At 37.4% G+C, this 17,450-nt stretch overlaps 1 protein-coding gene across 1 annotated transcript in view; it reads left to right on the top strand.

Annotated features, from left to right (window-relative positions):
* HOMER1 (homer scaffolding protein 1) overlaps positions 1-14,567 on the top strand; it is a 137,907-nt gene extending 123,340 nt beyond the window's left edge. Inside the window, exons 7-9 of the mRNA XM_023510917.1 lie at positions 83-193; positions 782-862; positions 11,643-14,567. Coding sequence (XP_023366685.1) covers positions 83-193; positions 782-862; positions 11,643-11,831 — 381 coding nt within the window. The 3' untranslated portion in view covers positions 11,832-14,567. The remainder of the gene's footprint in view (positions 1-82; positions 194-781; positions 863-11,642) is intronic.
* Positions 14,568-17,450: the final 2,883 nt, after the last annotated feature.

Genomic DNA, 17,450 nt, shown 5'->3' with positions numbered 1-17,450 from the left:
TCACTTACGGGGGCTTATGTCTTCAATAAGAAACTCTTTGAAATTACGATTTAATTTAACCTGTGTTCTCATTTAATTTTAGGTGACTGAGCTCGAATGTGTTAGTAGCCAAGCAAATGCAGTGCATACCCATAAGTCAGAGTTAAATCAGACAATACAAGAACTGGAAGAGACGCTCAAAGTGAAGGAAGAGGTATTTGCTATTTTCACTCACCTATAGTCCAGCTAACATGTGTCTATAAAATTAAAATTATTGTCTGTGTCAAATTTTAAGGTATTTCAAGGAATAAAGTAAGGTTGTGGGCCTTTTTCTAGGGTGAAATTTTTCATTTTGAATGGTATTAAACTTGTTTATATTTTCTCCATATTTATTTCTGTTGTTACGAACTAGTGAAGCAGTCACATCTTCTGTATGAGAGTTATATTTATATAATCAACGGAAAACCATTAGAATTTAAATGACTTTTACAAGCTATTGCTTTCTTTGGTTTCCAATCAAAAGCTTTAGTATCCTAGGAAAAAATTATTTCCACAAAGCTTTAAACCTTAAAATGCTCTTATTGTTTTTAAGCAGTGCTATACCAAAGCTACCAAGTTTAGACTTGTGTGAGACTATTCTGTTCTAGACAACATACCTATAAAGATGAATTCATCCCTTTAAACGTCAGTATAAAGGAATTTTTTAAAGTCATCTTTCTCTGAGACCTGGGCCAATAAGGTCTTCCCTTTCCTTAATATAGTTTTAATGTTGTTGTTAAAGACATTGCTCTACCTTTTCCAGGAAATAGAAAGATTAAAACAAGAAATTGATAATGCCAGAGAACTACAAGAGCAGAGGGACTCATTGACCCAGAAGCTACAGGTGAGCTATACTAAAATGTTTAATTTATTTCTGCCTAGAAAGATACCAATTTTTTTGCATACTAATGACCTTTTTCCCGAGACTCCATTTTGTAGGTTTTGGTCAATTTCTTTTCTAAGATTTTCTGATTCATGCCTTATCTTTGATTTTTCAAAAACTACTTGATAACTTTACCTAAGTAGCTTACAGTCATCATAGATGGTCATTTATAAGTTATACATTTTTTTGGCTGGGCAAGATGGCTCATGCCTATAATCTTAGAATTCTGCAGGCTGAGGCAAGAGGATCCCTTGAGCTCAGGAGTTCAAGACCAGTCTGAGCAAGAATTCAAAATATAAAAATTAGCCACATGTCATGGTAGGCAGCTATAGTCCCACCTACTCAGGAAGCTGAGACAGAAAGATTGCTTGAGCCTGATGTTGCTGTGTGCTATGATGACACCACTGTACTTTAGGCAGGGTGACAGAATGAGACTCTGTCTCCAGAAAAAAAAGTTGCAAATTTTTAGGAAATTATTTTAGAAATTTCTGTTTTTAACATAAAAAAATACTCTGATTTAATGAAAATTTCTCAAACGGATTTCATTGCGTTTAGGAATTCTGCTCTTTTTTTCAATAATGTATGAATTAACAGCAATAGTTGAGCCCTAATAGAACATAGTTAGTGCTCCTTTTCTTTCTTCAGTCTGCATTAATGGTATTCTTCCTGATTCTAATTTATATACAAGCATTATGAGTCAGCGTTAGTCAGACATGACAGGGGAAGAATTCTCACAATTCATTATCATAATCTTCCCCTGCCAGCTCAAACACTTTTCTTACACCCCCATGGTTAGCTGCCACATTAAAGAAAGGTTGGCACTACTTTAGAGTAGAAGTAAAGTGTTTACATCAGGGGTCCTCAAACTTTTTAAACAGGGGGCCAGTTCACTGTCCCTCAGACCGTTTGGAGGACCGGATTGCAGGCCCAGGGACGAGTCGTTTGCTAAGCAGGACAGGCAGCGGGGCAGAAACACCCGGCGGGCCAGATAAATGTCCTAGGATAAATGTCCTAGGCAGGCTGCATGTGGCCTGCGGGCCGGGCCGTAGTTTGAAGACGTCTGGTTTACATAGAGTGAGGAATTTGGAATAAGGCATAATAAGAGGAACATCATAGCCCAAGATTGGAAGGAGGACCTAGATTATGAAACAAATGGCTAACATGTATTGAGTGTTTGCCATATACCAGATGCTGGGCTAAGTATTTTACTTTTGTTATGCATTTAATCCAGGTAACAGTCATAATAACCCAGCTGAAGAAGCTGAGGCTTAGAGAGGTTACCTTTTCCAACCTGTATTTAAATGGAGACAAATTCTAAAACCTGTGCCTTTGACCATCGAACTCTGTAATAGTAGAGACCCTTCATAAAGAAAATAGGTTCCTTATATAAAATGAAATATCTCCTCTTTCTCTCCCATCACTGGCTTTCATCAGTCTGGGGAAAATAAGATTACTTGTTTTGGTTTGCTTTGGGACAGTTTTGCACCTCTGGAGGATATTTCACAAGGTGGAGACTTTTTTTTTCTGGAGACATTTTTTTATTTTCACGACCTAAGAAGGGTGGTGTGCAACTAACATCTAGTAGGCAAAGGCAATGCTGCTGCTAAGTATTAGGTTATCCAGCTCAAAATGTCAATAATGCCAAGGTTCAGAAACTGTTATAGAACTCAAATAAGAAGCATGGAATCAGGGCGGAGATAAACGGGGGAAATTCACTCTGGTTTTGTCTTTTGTTTTGGGTTTTGAGTCCTTCCTATGATTTAGGTGTATACTAAGCATTTCCATACATTAGTGCTAATTGTCACATTAATAGGTTGGGGTATCCCCATTTTCCAAGACAAGATAGCCATTCAGAGGTGTTAGTAAGTGTAGTCAAGACACTTAGCTAAAAAGTAATGAAGCTTAGATAAATTTCATTCCAAAGTCTCTATTCCTTATGCATTATCATACTTCTTCAAAGAGTAAGCGTCCAAACCATCCCTAATGATTTTTTTTTTTTGAGAAACAGAGTCTCACTTTATTGCCCTCGGTAGAGTCCTGTGGCGCAATAGCTCACAGCAACCTCCAACTCCTGGGCTTAGGTGATTCTCTTGCCTTAGCCTCCTGAGTAGCTGAGACTACAGGTGCCTGGCTATTTTGTTGTTGTTGCAGTTTGGCCAGGGCTGGGTTTGAACCCGCCACTCTTGGCATATGGGGCTGGCACTCTACCCACTGAGCCACAGGGGCCGCCCCCTAATGATTCTTTTTAAAAATATTTTCAGTATATGCAAATTTACATTGTCTTACTTACAAAGAGAAACTAAGACATGATTTATTTGTATGAGACTTCTATGTGGGTTCTTCTAAATGTGTTTTATCATTGATTGAGCAGTAACTGAATTTTATAGATAGCACCTGAAATTGTGAATATTAGTTCTTACCTATTCTTTCATTGAATATCAAAAATAATTATCAAAAACAGCCTACCTGGAACAGGATAGGGAAGCTTTCAGAAAACATGAGGATGAATTCCGAAAAGACTTTAAGCCACAGAAATAACCTGTGTTTTTCCAATTTAGAGAAAATTCCTCTTCTGCAGCCTGTAGATCCCTCCTACTTACACATCTCCTATGTATCCAAAATCCCACCATCTTTTGTTCATAAATTTAGTCCAGAAAATTAGGATCATTAAATTTGTTGGATGGTAGAGAAACTCCTTAAAATTGCAGTATGTAAAGTTAGATTAGAGGTATGAATATGGATAGAAAATATATGGTTATGAGAAATTAATGTTATGGTTTTTCTAATTAATAAGTTTTGACATTTGGAAGTATTTGCTTATTTCTACATATCAATGTAACATACGTTCATTTTTAAAAATTTAGAAAAAATTGGGAAAATACTTAACAGATTAAAAAAAATCAATCATAATCCCATTATTCTCAGGCAAAGCATTTGGCATTTCTTTGTCTCTGTGTTTGTTTGGATAATATTTTCTTCACATGAGACATACAGAGACACAATTTTTGGTTTCCTAACTTAACTTTATGTGCTAAACCCAGTGGCTGTGTAGTATTCTTCCATACAGAGGTCATAGTTTCTTCCAATATTTGTACAGGAGTGGCAATTTATGTTTCCAGTGTTATCTTACAAGTAATGGCATAATGAATTTTTTTACAGAAATCTTTGCCTTCCTGATTATTTCTTTAAGATGAAATTTTTTTGTTTTTTTTTTTTTGAGACAGAGTCTTACTTTGTCACCCTCGGTAGGGTGCTGTGGCATCACAGCTCACAGCAACCTCATTCTCTCGGGCTTAAGTGATTCTCTTACCTCAGCCTCCCAAGTAGCTGGGACCACAGGCACCCACCACAATGCTTCGTTTTGTTTTTTTTTTTTTAGAGGTGGGATCTCATTCTGGCTCAAGCTGGTCTCAAATTCCTGAGCTCAGGCAGTCCACCTGCTTTGGCCTCCCAGAGTGCTAGGATTACGGGCGTGAGCCATGACACCCAGCCTCTTCCATCATTTCTTTCAAAGAATCCCATCAATTCTAATACATGATATTTAATGTTTTCATTATCATTATTTATTGAAACTCTGTCATTTTGGTTTTCCTTTTCATTTTCACGTAAGAGATGTTTAAAAGGTTTCTTAATTTCCTGGTGGAAGGGTCTTTTTATATTTGTGATCGGTCTTTAATTTCCAGTTGTATTGTATTTGTGATCACAAGGTTTCGTTTGTATAGTTTCTTTTTCTTTTTTTTTTGGTAATTTCTACTTATATAATTTCTGTTGTTTCTTTGACGACCTAATTTGTATAAATGCTCTTGTGTGTCTTGTATATAGTTGGATAGTGCTTTGTCAGGCAGCTGAAAATACTTGTATATATGTTATAATTTCTGTGTATTTAATCATTTTTTTCTTTAGCTATAGGATGTATTCTATCTTTTAATACATAAGGTGGTTTTAACTCTGTTGTAGTGGTTACCTTTCAACTTATACCTTTTTTATTTAAATTTCTGCTATCTGGTTTGTTAGGTTTTTTTGTTTGTTTGTTTTTTGAGATAGAGCCTTCAGCTGTTGCCCTGGGTAGAGTGATGCTATGGCATCACAGCTCACAGCAACCTCCAACTTGTGGGCTTACACGATTCTCTTCCTCAGCCTCCCAAGTAGCTGGGACTACAGGTGCCTGGCTATTTTTGGTTGTAATTGTCATTTTTGTTTGGCAGGATTCGAACCCACCAGCTCTGGTGTATGTGGCTGACGCCTTAGCGCTTGAGCTACAGGCACCAAACCTGTTAGTTTTTAATGGTATTTTTTGACTGTGAACTATTACATATTTAATAACAACAAACCTGTTCTACTTTTCTTCTTTCCTTTTATTTCTCCTCCTAGTTTTTAGTTGTACTATTTCTCCATTGTCAGAATGTTTAACATTATATTACTTTTTAACCTTTGCTTTACTCTTTGATGAACATTAAATATACTAACTCTCACTGTCTTAGTCTTCTGTGCCACTATGGCAGAGTACTACAGATAAAGTAATTTATAAAGAACGGAAATTTATTCTGGTGACTGGGAAGGCCAAGGTCCAAACGCAGACAGGTTTGGTGTCTGGTGAGAACTGCTCTTTGCTTCTAAAATGGCCTTTGTAGCTTGGGGCCTGTGGCTCAGGCAGCTAAGGCGCCAGTCACATACACCTAAGGTGGCGGGTTCGAATCCAGCCCGGGCCCGCCAAACAACAATGATGGCTGCAACCAAAAAATAGCCAGGCATTGTGGCGGGTGCCTGTGGTCCCAGCTACTTGGGAGGCTGAGGCCGGAGACTTGCTTGAGCCCAGGAGTTGGAGGTTGCTGTGAGCAGTGAAGCCACAGCACTCTATCCAGGGGGACAGCTTGAGGCTCTGTCTCAAAAAAAATAAAAATAAAAAAAATAAAATGGCCTTTGTTACTGCATCCTCAGAGGGAAGGGGGGCTGTGTGTTCACATGGTGGAAGGGCGAGTAAGCCAAACACTGTGGGAAGCCTCTTTATGTGCCTTAATCCCATTCACAAGGGGGTGGGAAGCCCTCAGATGTAATCATTTCTTAAAGGCCCACCTGCAATTAAACTTAGTCACATTAGCCACTAAGTTGCAACATCTGTATTTTGGAGGGGCACATGCAGACTATAGCACTTAGCCATCAGTCCTTTTTCTGAAGTGTCCACCGAAGTCTCTTGGTTGTATGAAGCTTATCCTCCTTCAGGTGGTTTTAGTAGAGCTCATGGATTGACGTTTTCTAAGTTCTTGAATATTTAAGCTCTTTTTTTTCCTAGTAGATTTAGTACTTGGATGACTTTGGCAAGATATAAATCCCTGGTTCGTAATTTTTTTCCATTGGGTTAATTGAACATGACACTTTATTATTGCCTTGTTTTAGCTTGCTTATAGCTTTTGAAAATTCTGATTCTAGGCCGGCACAGTGGATTGTCTTCTGTTTCAACCAGAACTCTAACCATTTTTCCCACTTTATGTCACTTTCATTCTTTAGGATTTTTTAAAATAGTAAGTTAGAATTGAATTAAAAATAGTTTTTTATGGTGGCGCCGTAGCTCAGTGGGTAGGGTACTGCCCACATGCACCCAACTTGGCAGGTTCGAACCCGGCCCAGGCTAGCTAAACAACGACAATTGCAACAAAATAATAGCCAGGTGTTGTTGTGGGTGCCTGTAGTCCCAGCTACTTGGGAGGCTGAAGCAAGAGAATCGCTTAAGCCCAAGAGTTTGATGTTACTGTGAGCTGTGACACCACGACATTCCACTGAGGGCAACATAGTGAGACTGTGTCTCAAAAAAATAATAATAATAATTTTTATTCAAATCTGTCTTTCATTGGAGACTCAGTCTTCATTTGTGACATAATTTTGCCCTTTTTTTTCTGTTTCTCTCATGGGTTCTATCAACTTTCCTCTTTTGGGGGGGTTGCCCATTTTTATTCATAGTTTTTAAATATCTAATTCAAGCATTTTTGGAATGCTTATTTGAGAATATTTAATTCAGAGAATAGTGTTCTTGTAAAGTTTTCTTCTTCATAGTTGGTTTGGGAGGGTTTTGAAATTTTCATCTACTGAAAATTTTGAGTATTTCTATTTCTTTCTTCTAGTAGTTTGGGTAAATGAAGTTTGCTTATACCTTTGTATTTCATGGGTAGAATGGTGGTTTAAGATGGTTTCTGAATTCACAGTCCAAAAACATGTTTATCTGAATGTATAGTCCTAGCTGCTCCGGGGGCTGAGGCACGATGATTTTCTGAGCCTAAGACAAGGTTGCAGGGATGGCACCTCTTCACTCCAGCCTGAACAATAAAGTCTCAGTCAATCATAAATAAATGCATACATACTTTTAAAACTCTTTTTGCAAAGACAATAGGAGGAGAATGCCCTTCAATATTTTAACTTTCTTTTGTCAGACAAAATCTTAAATGTCCCAGTCTTGCTCCTTTTTCCCTTTACCCTAGTATTCTAAAAGAGTTCTTTCTGTTCCTTTTATGCTCCTCTCCTCAGCGGTGTCTTTTGCCTGCAGTGTTATCATGTACACTGTTTCCTTTCCTATGGTCTGCTCTGTCCCTCTTGGACAGTCCTTCAGTGTTTTGGCACTGAAAACAATGCTGGTCTTCCTCTTTCTTAGGCTTACTGTAGTTCACTCCTCGGCCTTTCATTCTCTTCACTCTTGTGTGCCTTGACCCTACATCTCCCTTCCCAGTTAGAGTTTGAGCTTGAGAAATACCTCTGCTGGAGGTATTTCTCCCTTCCCAGTTAGAGTGAGAGCTTGAGAAATACCTCTGCTGGAAATTGGTGCTTATATTTTCTAATTACAGGTAATTTGATGTTTGTATTGTTCCCTATCTTATGGTTACATTGATGTCATGGAATTTGCCTGGTTTTATTTTCGTTATTTCTTTATGTAGTTTTGATAAATACAACTATCGAGGGCTGGTTAGTAGATTACATGTATGCAGTCATTATTACCTCAGCTACCCAGAAATCCACTCTGTTCATAACCTCTTTATTTCCAGAGTCTGTCTGTTAGAAGGTATGCTCCATTAAACAGGCACCCTTTTTGTTGTATTTACTGCTTTATTCCCAATACCTAGTACTTAAAAGATGTTTGGTAACTAATTGTTGAATAACTTCTTCAAAATATATGTATCTTTTATCTGTTTTCTGTGGAATTGTTAATTACTGTCTTGATTTCTATTTCCTATCACATGTAAAGGTTAACAGTTAATAGGGCAGTAATATATGTTACTAACAAGAGCCTACAATGTGAATCAGATGTCAATAAAGACAATTCTTTTTTTCAGGCTTAATTTATAGAAAATTAAGCTGATCTGGTACCATCAGTAGTGGTCATAATTATTTAATTTTCCTTTAATCACTCTGCAGTAGTTCTCAGTCTGTGGTTCGCAACCCCTTTTTAACAATGAAAATAAATTGCATCGTTAGGAAGGTTGAGAACCACTGCTCTAGTGTTTTAAAACAAATACCAAGGATGGTGTTCTGCCCAGTAGAATTTTATATTTTTGAGGCTTTGCCTTTTAAAGTACTAAAAAGGAGGTTAGCAGTTCCAGCCTGCAGTATTTTTGTCAACACTGAACCATGCCTCTCTCAGGTCCCCTGGTGTGTACCTCACTTCTGTAAAGGAAAAGAGGGAAATAGTAGGACAAGATGATAATAAGCAGATGAATTAGTTTGTTGGGAGAATGAAAGGCAAAAAGGAGAGGGTTGGAAATATGGACAAAAGGTAAGACGACTGCAAAGTGCCAGCAACCGTGACTTCAGTTACATCTTTTTGGCCCCTCTGCTCTGGGTTATTATCTATTCTTGCTCTAGGAACGTATTCTCTCTGCCTAAAAATAGACTAGCACCATCAGCATTGTTAGATCCCTTTTGTTATCGAGCTAGTGAAATTCCTACAAACAGATGGCGTAGAGTAGGAAATTCATTCTAGAGAGAACAGCAAACTTTTATTAGCTAAGGGAATTTTGTGTTTTGCTTGTTTCCATTGAAAATGTTTGGGTGTAGGCAGTGCCTGTGGCTCAGTGAGTAGGACACTGGCCCCATTTACTGAGGGTGGCGGGTTTAAACCCAGCCCCGGCCAAACTGCAACAACAACAGAAAAACTGGACATTGTGGCGGGCACTTATAGTCCCAGCTACTCGGGAGGCTGAGGCAAAAGAGAATCACCTAAGCCCAGTAGCTGGAGGTTGCTCTGAGCTGTAATTTCACAGCACTCTACTGAGAGGATAAAAGTGAGACTTTGTCTCTATAAAAAAAAAGAAAGAAAATGTTTGGGTGTTCCATTGATTGGCAAGGAAACAAGGAGCCTTTCATTTTTAGAAAGGCTTTAGAGGACAAACTGGGTGGTGCCTTATGAAGTGGGTGTTTGCAAGTGAATGACATCTGGTCTATTTTTATAGTTGGAAACATTCTATCCTTAAGCTTATTGTTCAAGCAGTCAGGAGAGCATGCTGTGCAATCTTGAGTGGAATTTTTGCATTTGATCTCAGCATCTCTTTTCCCTCATAGTTTGCAGCCTCCCTGTATTTATTTGGCTTCTAAATTTATAAATATTTTATTAGTTTGAGATTCTGTTCTCAATTTACTAATCTTCATCCTGCAGATAACTCAAAGGGAGAAGACTAGAAACGCCTGGTTAGCATCTGACAGTAAATACTTTGAGATTTGATTGGGATGCCTTAAATTCTTTCTTTACAAATTATGATAGCTGTTTGATTCCTGTCTTACATTTTCTCATCTGCAGCACCCTTGCTTTAGCCTTGCTCTGACTCATCTGTCACTGTGAATGAGGGATTAGTACCTTCTTAAATGGATTCAAGCCGATTTTCCAATTTTTTTTTCCGTTCGAAGTCTAATCTTTGTAGATAGTGTGAGAACAATTAATTTGGGGAGAAAAGTCCATTATTTGAATACCAGAACTGTTTTTTATTTCCTGTTCGTACATTCATTTCTAGTGTTGGTCCTTGTGCATACACATTTTTTGCCTTGTTTCAGTAAGCTGTTTTATATTCTGTTATTTTCATTTAACATTTAAAATAACATAAATTTAAGCCTCAGTGCCTGTAGCTCAGCAGCTGGGGGCGCCAGCCACATACACTGGAGCTGGCAGATATGACTCCAGCCCGGGCCTGCCAAACAACAATGACAACTACAACCAAAAAATAGCCAGGTGTTTTGGTGGGTGCCTGTAGTCCCAGATGCTTGGGGGACTGAGGCAAGAGAATTGCTAGAGCCTAAGAGTTGGAGGTTGCTGTGAGCAGTGACACCATAGCACTCTACTTAGGGCAACATAGTGAGACTCAGTCTCAAAAAATAATAGTAATATTAATTTTTAAAAAATTCCACTGTCCTTTAGACTTAATAGGATTTCTTTCAAGAATTTTGAAACATTTTATTTTCTGAGTTTGATTCATGTTGTGTAACTAACACCAAAATGTTTTCATTGTCCCATATAATTTATGTATTTGAATGTAACTTGAGTCAGTCACTGAATTCCTCTCCAATGTAAAAGTGAGCTTTCCAAGAAGGATATATAACTTTCAATTCATTGTTTACCTGAATAGCTTATTTAAAGTGTAACGGTTGGCAGGTGGTACCTGTGGCTCAGTGGGTCGGGTGCCAGCCCCATATACCAAGGGTGGCGGGTTCAAACCCAGCCCTGGCCAAACTGCAACAAAAAAATAGCCGGGCGTTATAGTGGGCACCTGTAGTCCCAGCTACTCGAGAGGCTGAGGCATGAGAATTGCGGCCTAGGAGTTGGAGGTTGCTGTGAGCTGTGTGACACCACAGCACTCTACCGAGGGCAATAAAGTAAGACTCTGTCTCTATAAAAAAATAAAAAATAAAGTGTAATGGTTGGCTTTCTGCCATTTTTCTTAGTCTGATTTTTTAACCAAAATTAAATCATTAGTTCAACTGATGTCATTTTAGTTTTTAGACTCACTTTATTTGTCATGCTTAAAACCAATAATTTCTAAATAATTTTTAAGTATGCTAGAGTTTATTTTATATCAAAAAACATTTATTAAACATTTTTTCTTGGCATGAACATTTGATTCCCCTTTATCATTTTTTTCTCTTTTGTTTGCAGTATGTTGGAACTGTTACACTTCTCTAATATGTACAGTTCTTATATATCTTCACTACAGTTTTTAGCAATTGAGCTATATTCTCTACACATGCATTCATTTAATAGTGAGGCAAAGCAAAAAATAATTACAATATTCAAAGAATCCTAAAATCTTGTTGCTTTCTTCACTAAATCTTTCTCCAGAGTTGCTAGTAAGAAGAAAAAGTTAAGTTCTCTTTTTCTCTGCCTGTTTTCACCTGAGATTGCTGATGGTTATTCCATAGGAAAAGTATTGAACAGCAATAAAGATGAGATATAAATGATCCATATAATGGGTTTCAGTCTTACGTCAGTATTTGAAGTACCTAGAGTATTAGCACAGTCAGTAGATTTTTGTTACATGGTTAGATAGATTCATCAACAAGGTAGTCATTAAACCACATGGCTCTCTGAGATGGCCAAATTTTAACATAACCTCCTTAAATTGTGTTGAGATTCCTGAGCTCATCCTGATTGCCAGACAGCATTGACTACTGCAAGATTAATAATAATAGAAAGTTGTGTTGTTTCTAACTGATAAATTGACATATATATATACATATATACATATATATATATGTAACGCTTTTGTTTCTGAAGGAAGTAGAAATTCGGAACAAAGACCTGGAGGGACAACTGTCTGACTTAGAGCAACGTCTGGAGAAAAGTCAGAATGAACAAGAAGCTTTTCGCAATAATCTGAAGACACTCTTAGAAATTCTGGATGGAAAAATATTTGAACTTTCAGAATTACGAGATAACTTGGCCAAGCTACTAGAATGCAGCTAAGGAAAGTAAAATTTCAGTGCCAGTTGATTAGAAGATACACTTATCTCTCTTCATAGGACTGTTTGGGCTCTGCATCAAGATTGCACAAAAAATTTGAATATCACTCCTCCGGGAGGAGAATCTTTTGAAAATCGGAATTGTATATTTCAGTGTAAATTTTAGAATTCAGCTTGTAGCTAGTTGGGAATAAAAAGAGATGAAAAACTTGAACTACAAATTACCTCCATGTATATTATTGGCCATAGTTAACTAGAAAGTTATAAATAGACACTTAATGCAATCTTTTTTTCCGATATTAGCCAATGGGAGAATTAACAATGTCTGGGTCACATCCCCTTTTTGTGTTCAACACAGTGAAGATTACCTGCTTTTTAAATTAATTTATTTACGATCTAGAGCTGTGTTTTGTGCAAAAACTTAGTGATGGAAGCCCTGTCTTTTGTTGTAATCTGAATAATTTCTCAGGATATTTTTGCACTGCTAAAAAGCAGTGCCATTACCAATTAATTCTTGCCAGGAGTGAGAAAGAGCCACATCTTTAAATGAAATAGACTATAACTGGGTGTATAGAGTTCTTCCCTTTTTTTGTGCTGGAAGATATTTCACTCTGGTGACTATTCTGGTACACTCTGGTGTTCTCTAATCTTATCTGTTGTATAGTTTACTTTTCCATATTGATTCCATGTATTTATGAGAAGATATTGTCTCCCATTTTATTACACATTTTAAAGCCAACTAATGAAGGCAGCTGAGTCCCTCAGAAATTTTTCTTTTTAAATTTCTAATAAATTTGACACAGTACTGAAATACAGCAGCCCGTCGTTGACGGTCTGGTCTGGCAATGTTAAGTATATTTACAGAATATGCAGTTACATTTATTTATATATTTTGCAAGAAATTTTTTCTGAATGATCAATGCATTTCAATTTATGAATAATAACGGTTATTGGGGAACTGTTTATTATAGATAATTTTAAGGTGTATAACTATTTTAAAGAGGATCCATTTACATCAAACAGCTGATCAGAGGACTGTGTCTGAATTGTGATGGTGGCAGATGGAGATGGAGCTCTGTCCTCTGTCTGGGTCTTCATATCAATCACATCTTTATTTAAACCTTATAAGGCAATATTCTGAACTGTTAACTAGGCATTTCAACACAGGAATTAAATTCAATAGGCTCTTCTCAGTGAACGGGTTTTAATGTTGTTTTGATGTAATTTTAAAAGACTTTTAGCAAACATGCATTTCTTTATATATTTCTTTCACAAAGCTATTTTAAAAGTAAGCCAAGTGCTGTCTAGTCTGCTTATGGGTAGGAATTGCATCAGAGTACATATATTCTTGCTGTACAATGCCTGTGATGTTGAGGAGGATCTTTTTAAAAGTGTATGCTTGAGTATCTGACTCTATGGAGTCTATAAATGCACTGACTTTTTGTTTGTACCCCAAAACGATTGAATTGTTAAGTACGAAATTGAGCTAATCAATTGATTTGTAGCCATTTTTTTCACTCAAACAGCTACTCAACACTAGATAATTTTGTTTTACATGTATGTGTATGTATGTAAATACATACATATTAATTTATATGAGAGTGAAAAATAAATGATTTGTTTCTAAAGTTAGTTTCTAAAGTGAGTTTTCAGGTGTCTCTGAAAAAGTTTATAACAGACACGTAATCATGATGTATTATATGGGCTATAACATCCTGTAAGTTACCTCCATCTATTTTAGGATATTTTCCTCACCTATTTATTATAGGGAGAATAATTTAGATACACATGCTCAGAGCTATTTCTCTGATAAATCAGGTAATAAAATTTATTTGATTGATGGAATTTTTGAAGATGTGATTTTATCGATAACATCAGTTTCTGAGTAACAAAGAGCACCAGGTTTTAATTTAAATAGGGGATTTAACATTAAGGATCAGGGAATTTAGTTATGAAGAGTTAAAAAAAATTTAAAAAACAGTATAAGCTATTGAAATGGTAAGTGAACTATTTTAATGATGTAATAAAATATTTTTAAATTTTGACAGAGTGGTCATTTAATGGGAAAATAACTCACCAAAATGTCTCCACATGAATTGTATTGGTAATGTGAGACATACGTGTAATTTAATATATACATATACCCATATGTATATATAAAAATTATTTTTAATATTTTCCTACTGATATGAAATTTAAAATTGGAAATTTTGTGAGTGTTTTCCTTGTCCAATAGAGCCTAATTGTTTCCTTTTTTAGTGACTTAACAATTTCTTGAGGGCTGCACCTTTAAACTCCCAGATTGTCAATAGACATGTACAGTATATGGGATAAGGTGGACACAAGTGCACATATAAATAGAATCTTCTTAAGACTATTTTAAACGTCGTTTACAGTAGGAGAGTATCTAGAGGTCATCAGCTACAAGTCATGATTAGATTGTGTGCCTACTGTAGTTCTTTTTCCATTTCTGTATTATATAAATAAACATTTGCATTTTAAAGTTCGATTTTTCCCAGAGACACATATTATATAATGTATCTATATTTAGATCAAACTATGGTGATATATTTGTCCAAAAACGGTGTTGGGGACTGTAGCCTGAACATGTGGACTTGGAGCGACACAGAGGAGAGCAGAGTGGATCCCATTGTGTACAGTTACTCTGTGAGACCTATGAATCCTTGTATAAAAACAAAAACTGAAAAAAAGACAAAAATACAGTTTTTATTTTGAAATATATTTGTTGTTCTCTGGAGAATGTACTTTATCTTTTTTTCTTTCCAGTCTTTTACAGATACTTAAAAGCATTTAAGTGATGGCAGCATTTACTTAAATCTTACAGGTGCTCCTGGATTTTGCATTAGTATGTTATGTTGTGAAATCCTAACTTTGACATAAAAGGTTTTATAAGTATTTCCCTGCCTGGAAAGTTAGTTTTTGTTTCTCTCCCTTTCTCTCCCCCTCCCGTACCTCTCTCTCCCACTCTCTCTCTCTTTCTCTATCCCCCCTTCTCCTTTTCTGCCCCTTTCTTTCTGCAGACTAAAAAATATTCACGAAGTCGCATCTGTCCTTGTCCCCACAGAAGGCCTCCAGCACCGTCACACACTGGATATTCTGCTGCCATTGCACCACTGGGAAGCAGTCAGAGGAAAAACTTAACACTTTTTTTTTCAGGTGGAATGAAAAGGGACATTCAAAATTTAGCTGCTGCCACTACCCTCGTTTAAAGTTAATTTCTTTGCCCTGTTGAAATTAAATTTATCATTAACGTGTGCTACAGTCTTTCATGTTTTTATTTAACTCTGAAGTGTGCACTTCAGCGGCTTTCCCCTGGGGTCCTGATTTCTGTCAGTACTGAAATGAGAAGCAGGCTGGGGGAAAGTTTTGTTGGGTAGCAGTGGTTTGTTGCTGTTTTTTAATCCTCTTATTTATTTGATATCAAATGCTTTTAACACACTGAAACTCTGTACTTGAAGTCATGAAACTGTCTTCATTGGGTTTTTGCATCCTGAATGTATGTGTATACCCTTGTTCCGTTATAATTATGAGGTCATTTATATAAAATCTTAAGAAAAAACCTTTCAGGTAAGAAGTAGTTGAGATCAACAGTTTTTTTGTTTGTTTGTTTTTGTAGAGACAGAGTCTCACTTTATCACCCTCGGTAGAGTGCTGTGGCATCACAGTTCACAGCAACCTCCAACTCCTGGGCTTAAGCGATTCTGTTGCCTCAACTTCCCGAGTAGCTGGGACTACAGGTGCCCGCCACAACGCTCGGCTATTTTTGTTGTTGTTGCAGTTTGACCGGGGCCAGGTTTGAACCCACCACCTTCAGTATATGGGGCCAGCACCCTTTGAGCCACAGGCGCCACCCGGGACCTTAAATTTTTTATGACAGTTTTTCTTTGCCGGAACCTAGTACATTGATGTCACACAAATGCAAACATAGTTAGTGAACAAAAGAAGTATTTTGCATTTCTTAAATATATTACCTAGTAAAATAGATAATAATTTCATTCAGAAAACTCAAAACCTGGATTAGCACTACACTGCATAGTGGTTTCTGCTTAGTGTACTAGATATAAAAAACACATTTTAAGTCATTTTTACCAAAATGTGACCCAGGGAGAGCTCCAGAAGACCACGAACTCCCAAGTGACTTGGAGCCAATTCTCCACTCTCTGTAAGGACTCCTCGTCTGTTCTGTAGATTAAAGGACTCCTTCCAGAGGATGCCAGGAGTGTGTCTGGATAGGAAGAGGGTATTTTGTGAAAGCAAACCTTGCAAAAAGAAGAGGAACACGCTGGCTTCGGTTTCTACCCAAGGCACCATCAGGATAGGCAGAAACACATAAAGTACAGCCCCAACTGTGTCCCACCCTGCTGCTGCTTTCAGCTAAAGAAATTGGGGTTGCCCTAAGGAATTTCAGAGCCGCGCAGAAGACGCTAACTTGTCAGGATCTATAACCTAACTTAAGACACCTACTGTTGACAACATTATATGGAGTTCTGACCAACTTTTGTCAGTTTTTTGTCGTGTCGGATATACCCAAGGGTGGAAATACTACTATGCCTTCTCCTGGTAGTGCCTAATGAAAGTAATAGATGCCTACGAAATGTAAAATTAAGGCCATTTCTGTAGCAGAGAAAAATGTCTCGTGGATATTTTTTCTACAAGTATTCGTGATTTTTTCCTTCTTACCTGTGTATTACAGCTATTGTACTGTATGCAGCGTTACATGGTCACTTCTGTACGGATCATGGATGTGACTGACTTGATTGTTCACCTCACTTTGTGAGAATGGTGGTCTAAGGAAGCAAGCTAGAAAGTGGACGTGCTTAAAAGGAATGCTTTCCCCACAGCTTCGTAGGGAAATGGAAAAGTAGCGAGGATTTGTGGAACATCTGCTGGGTTACAGGCACCATACTAATGGCTTAACATTTTATTTCTACATATAAAAGCCTGGGTGTTCCTTTGGAAGGGAAGGGAACCAAGAAAGGGCAAAGACTCAAATGGTACCTGCTCTGTTCCCGGGTTTATCCGTCTGGTACACCAGTAAGAAGGTGGAGGTCTTGCTCAGTTTTCCCTCTGATTTGTCTGCCTTGCCTCTCTAGAATACCTCTGTTAGGGGACTTTTTAACTGAGTATTTCATATTCATTGTTCTTCCTTCACCTTTATAAAGTGCCTATTACCATGAAGTTATAAATCATACCTTCTTTGCAGGTGCCATATTTATGCAATGTATTTTGGTCCCAATTTCTTTTTAAGTGACAGACTTTGTATAGTTTCCAGTTAGAAAGATAATGAATAATTATAGAAGCACCTACATTATGCTAAGTTAGGGATAGGAGATAAATAACAGCCCTCAATGCCTGGCATGGCGGCTCATGGCTATAATCCTAGCACTGTGGGAGGGAGAGGCAGGAGGATCACTTGAGGCCAGGAGTTCAAGACCATCCTAATTAAGACCTTGTCTCTAGAAACAGTAGGAAAAAACTGGACATGGTGTTGTGCACCTGTCGTCTCCGCTACTGGGGAAACTGAGGCAGGAGGATAGCTTGCGCCCAGGAGTTTTGAGGTTGCTGTGAGCTATGATGATACCACTGCTCTCTGGCCCCTGAG

This window comes from Otolemur garnettii, unplaced genomic scaffold, assembly GCF_000181295.1.
Source record: "Otolemur garnettii isolate 467f Iridium unplaced genomic scaffold, OtoGar3 scaffold00017, whole genome shotgun sequence".
In the NCBI taxonomy this organism is placed as follows: domain Eukaryota; kingdom Metazoa; phylum Chordata; class Mammalia; order Primates; family Galagidae; genus Otolemur; species Otolemur garnettii.
The sequence above is the reverse complement of the archived record's forward strand: the minus strand, read 5'-3'. Positions and strand labels throughout refer to the sequence as shown.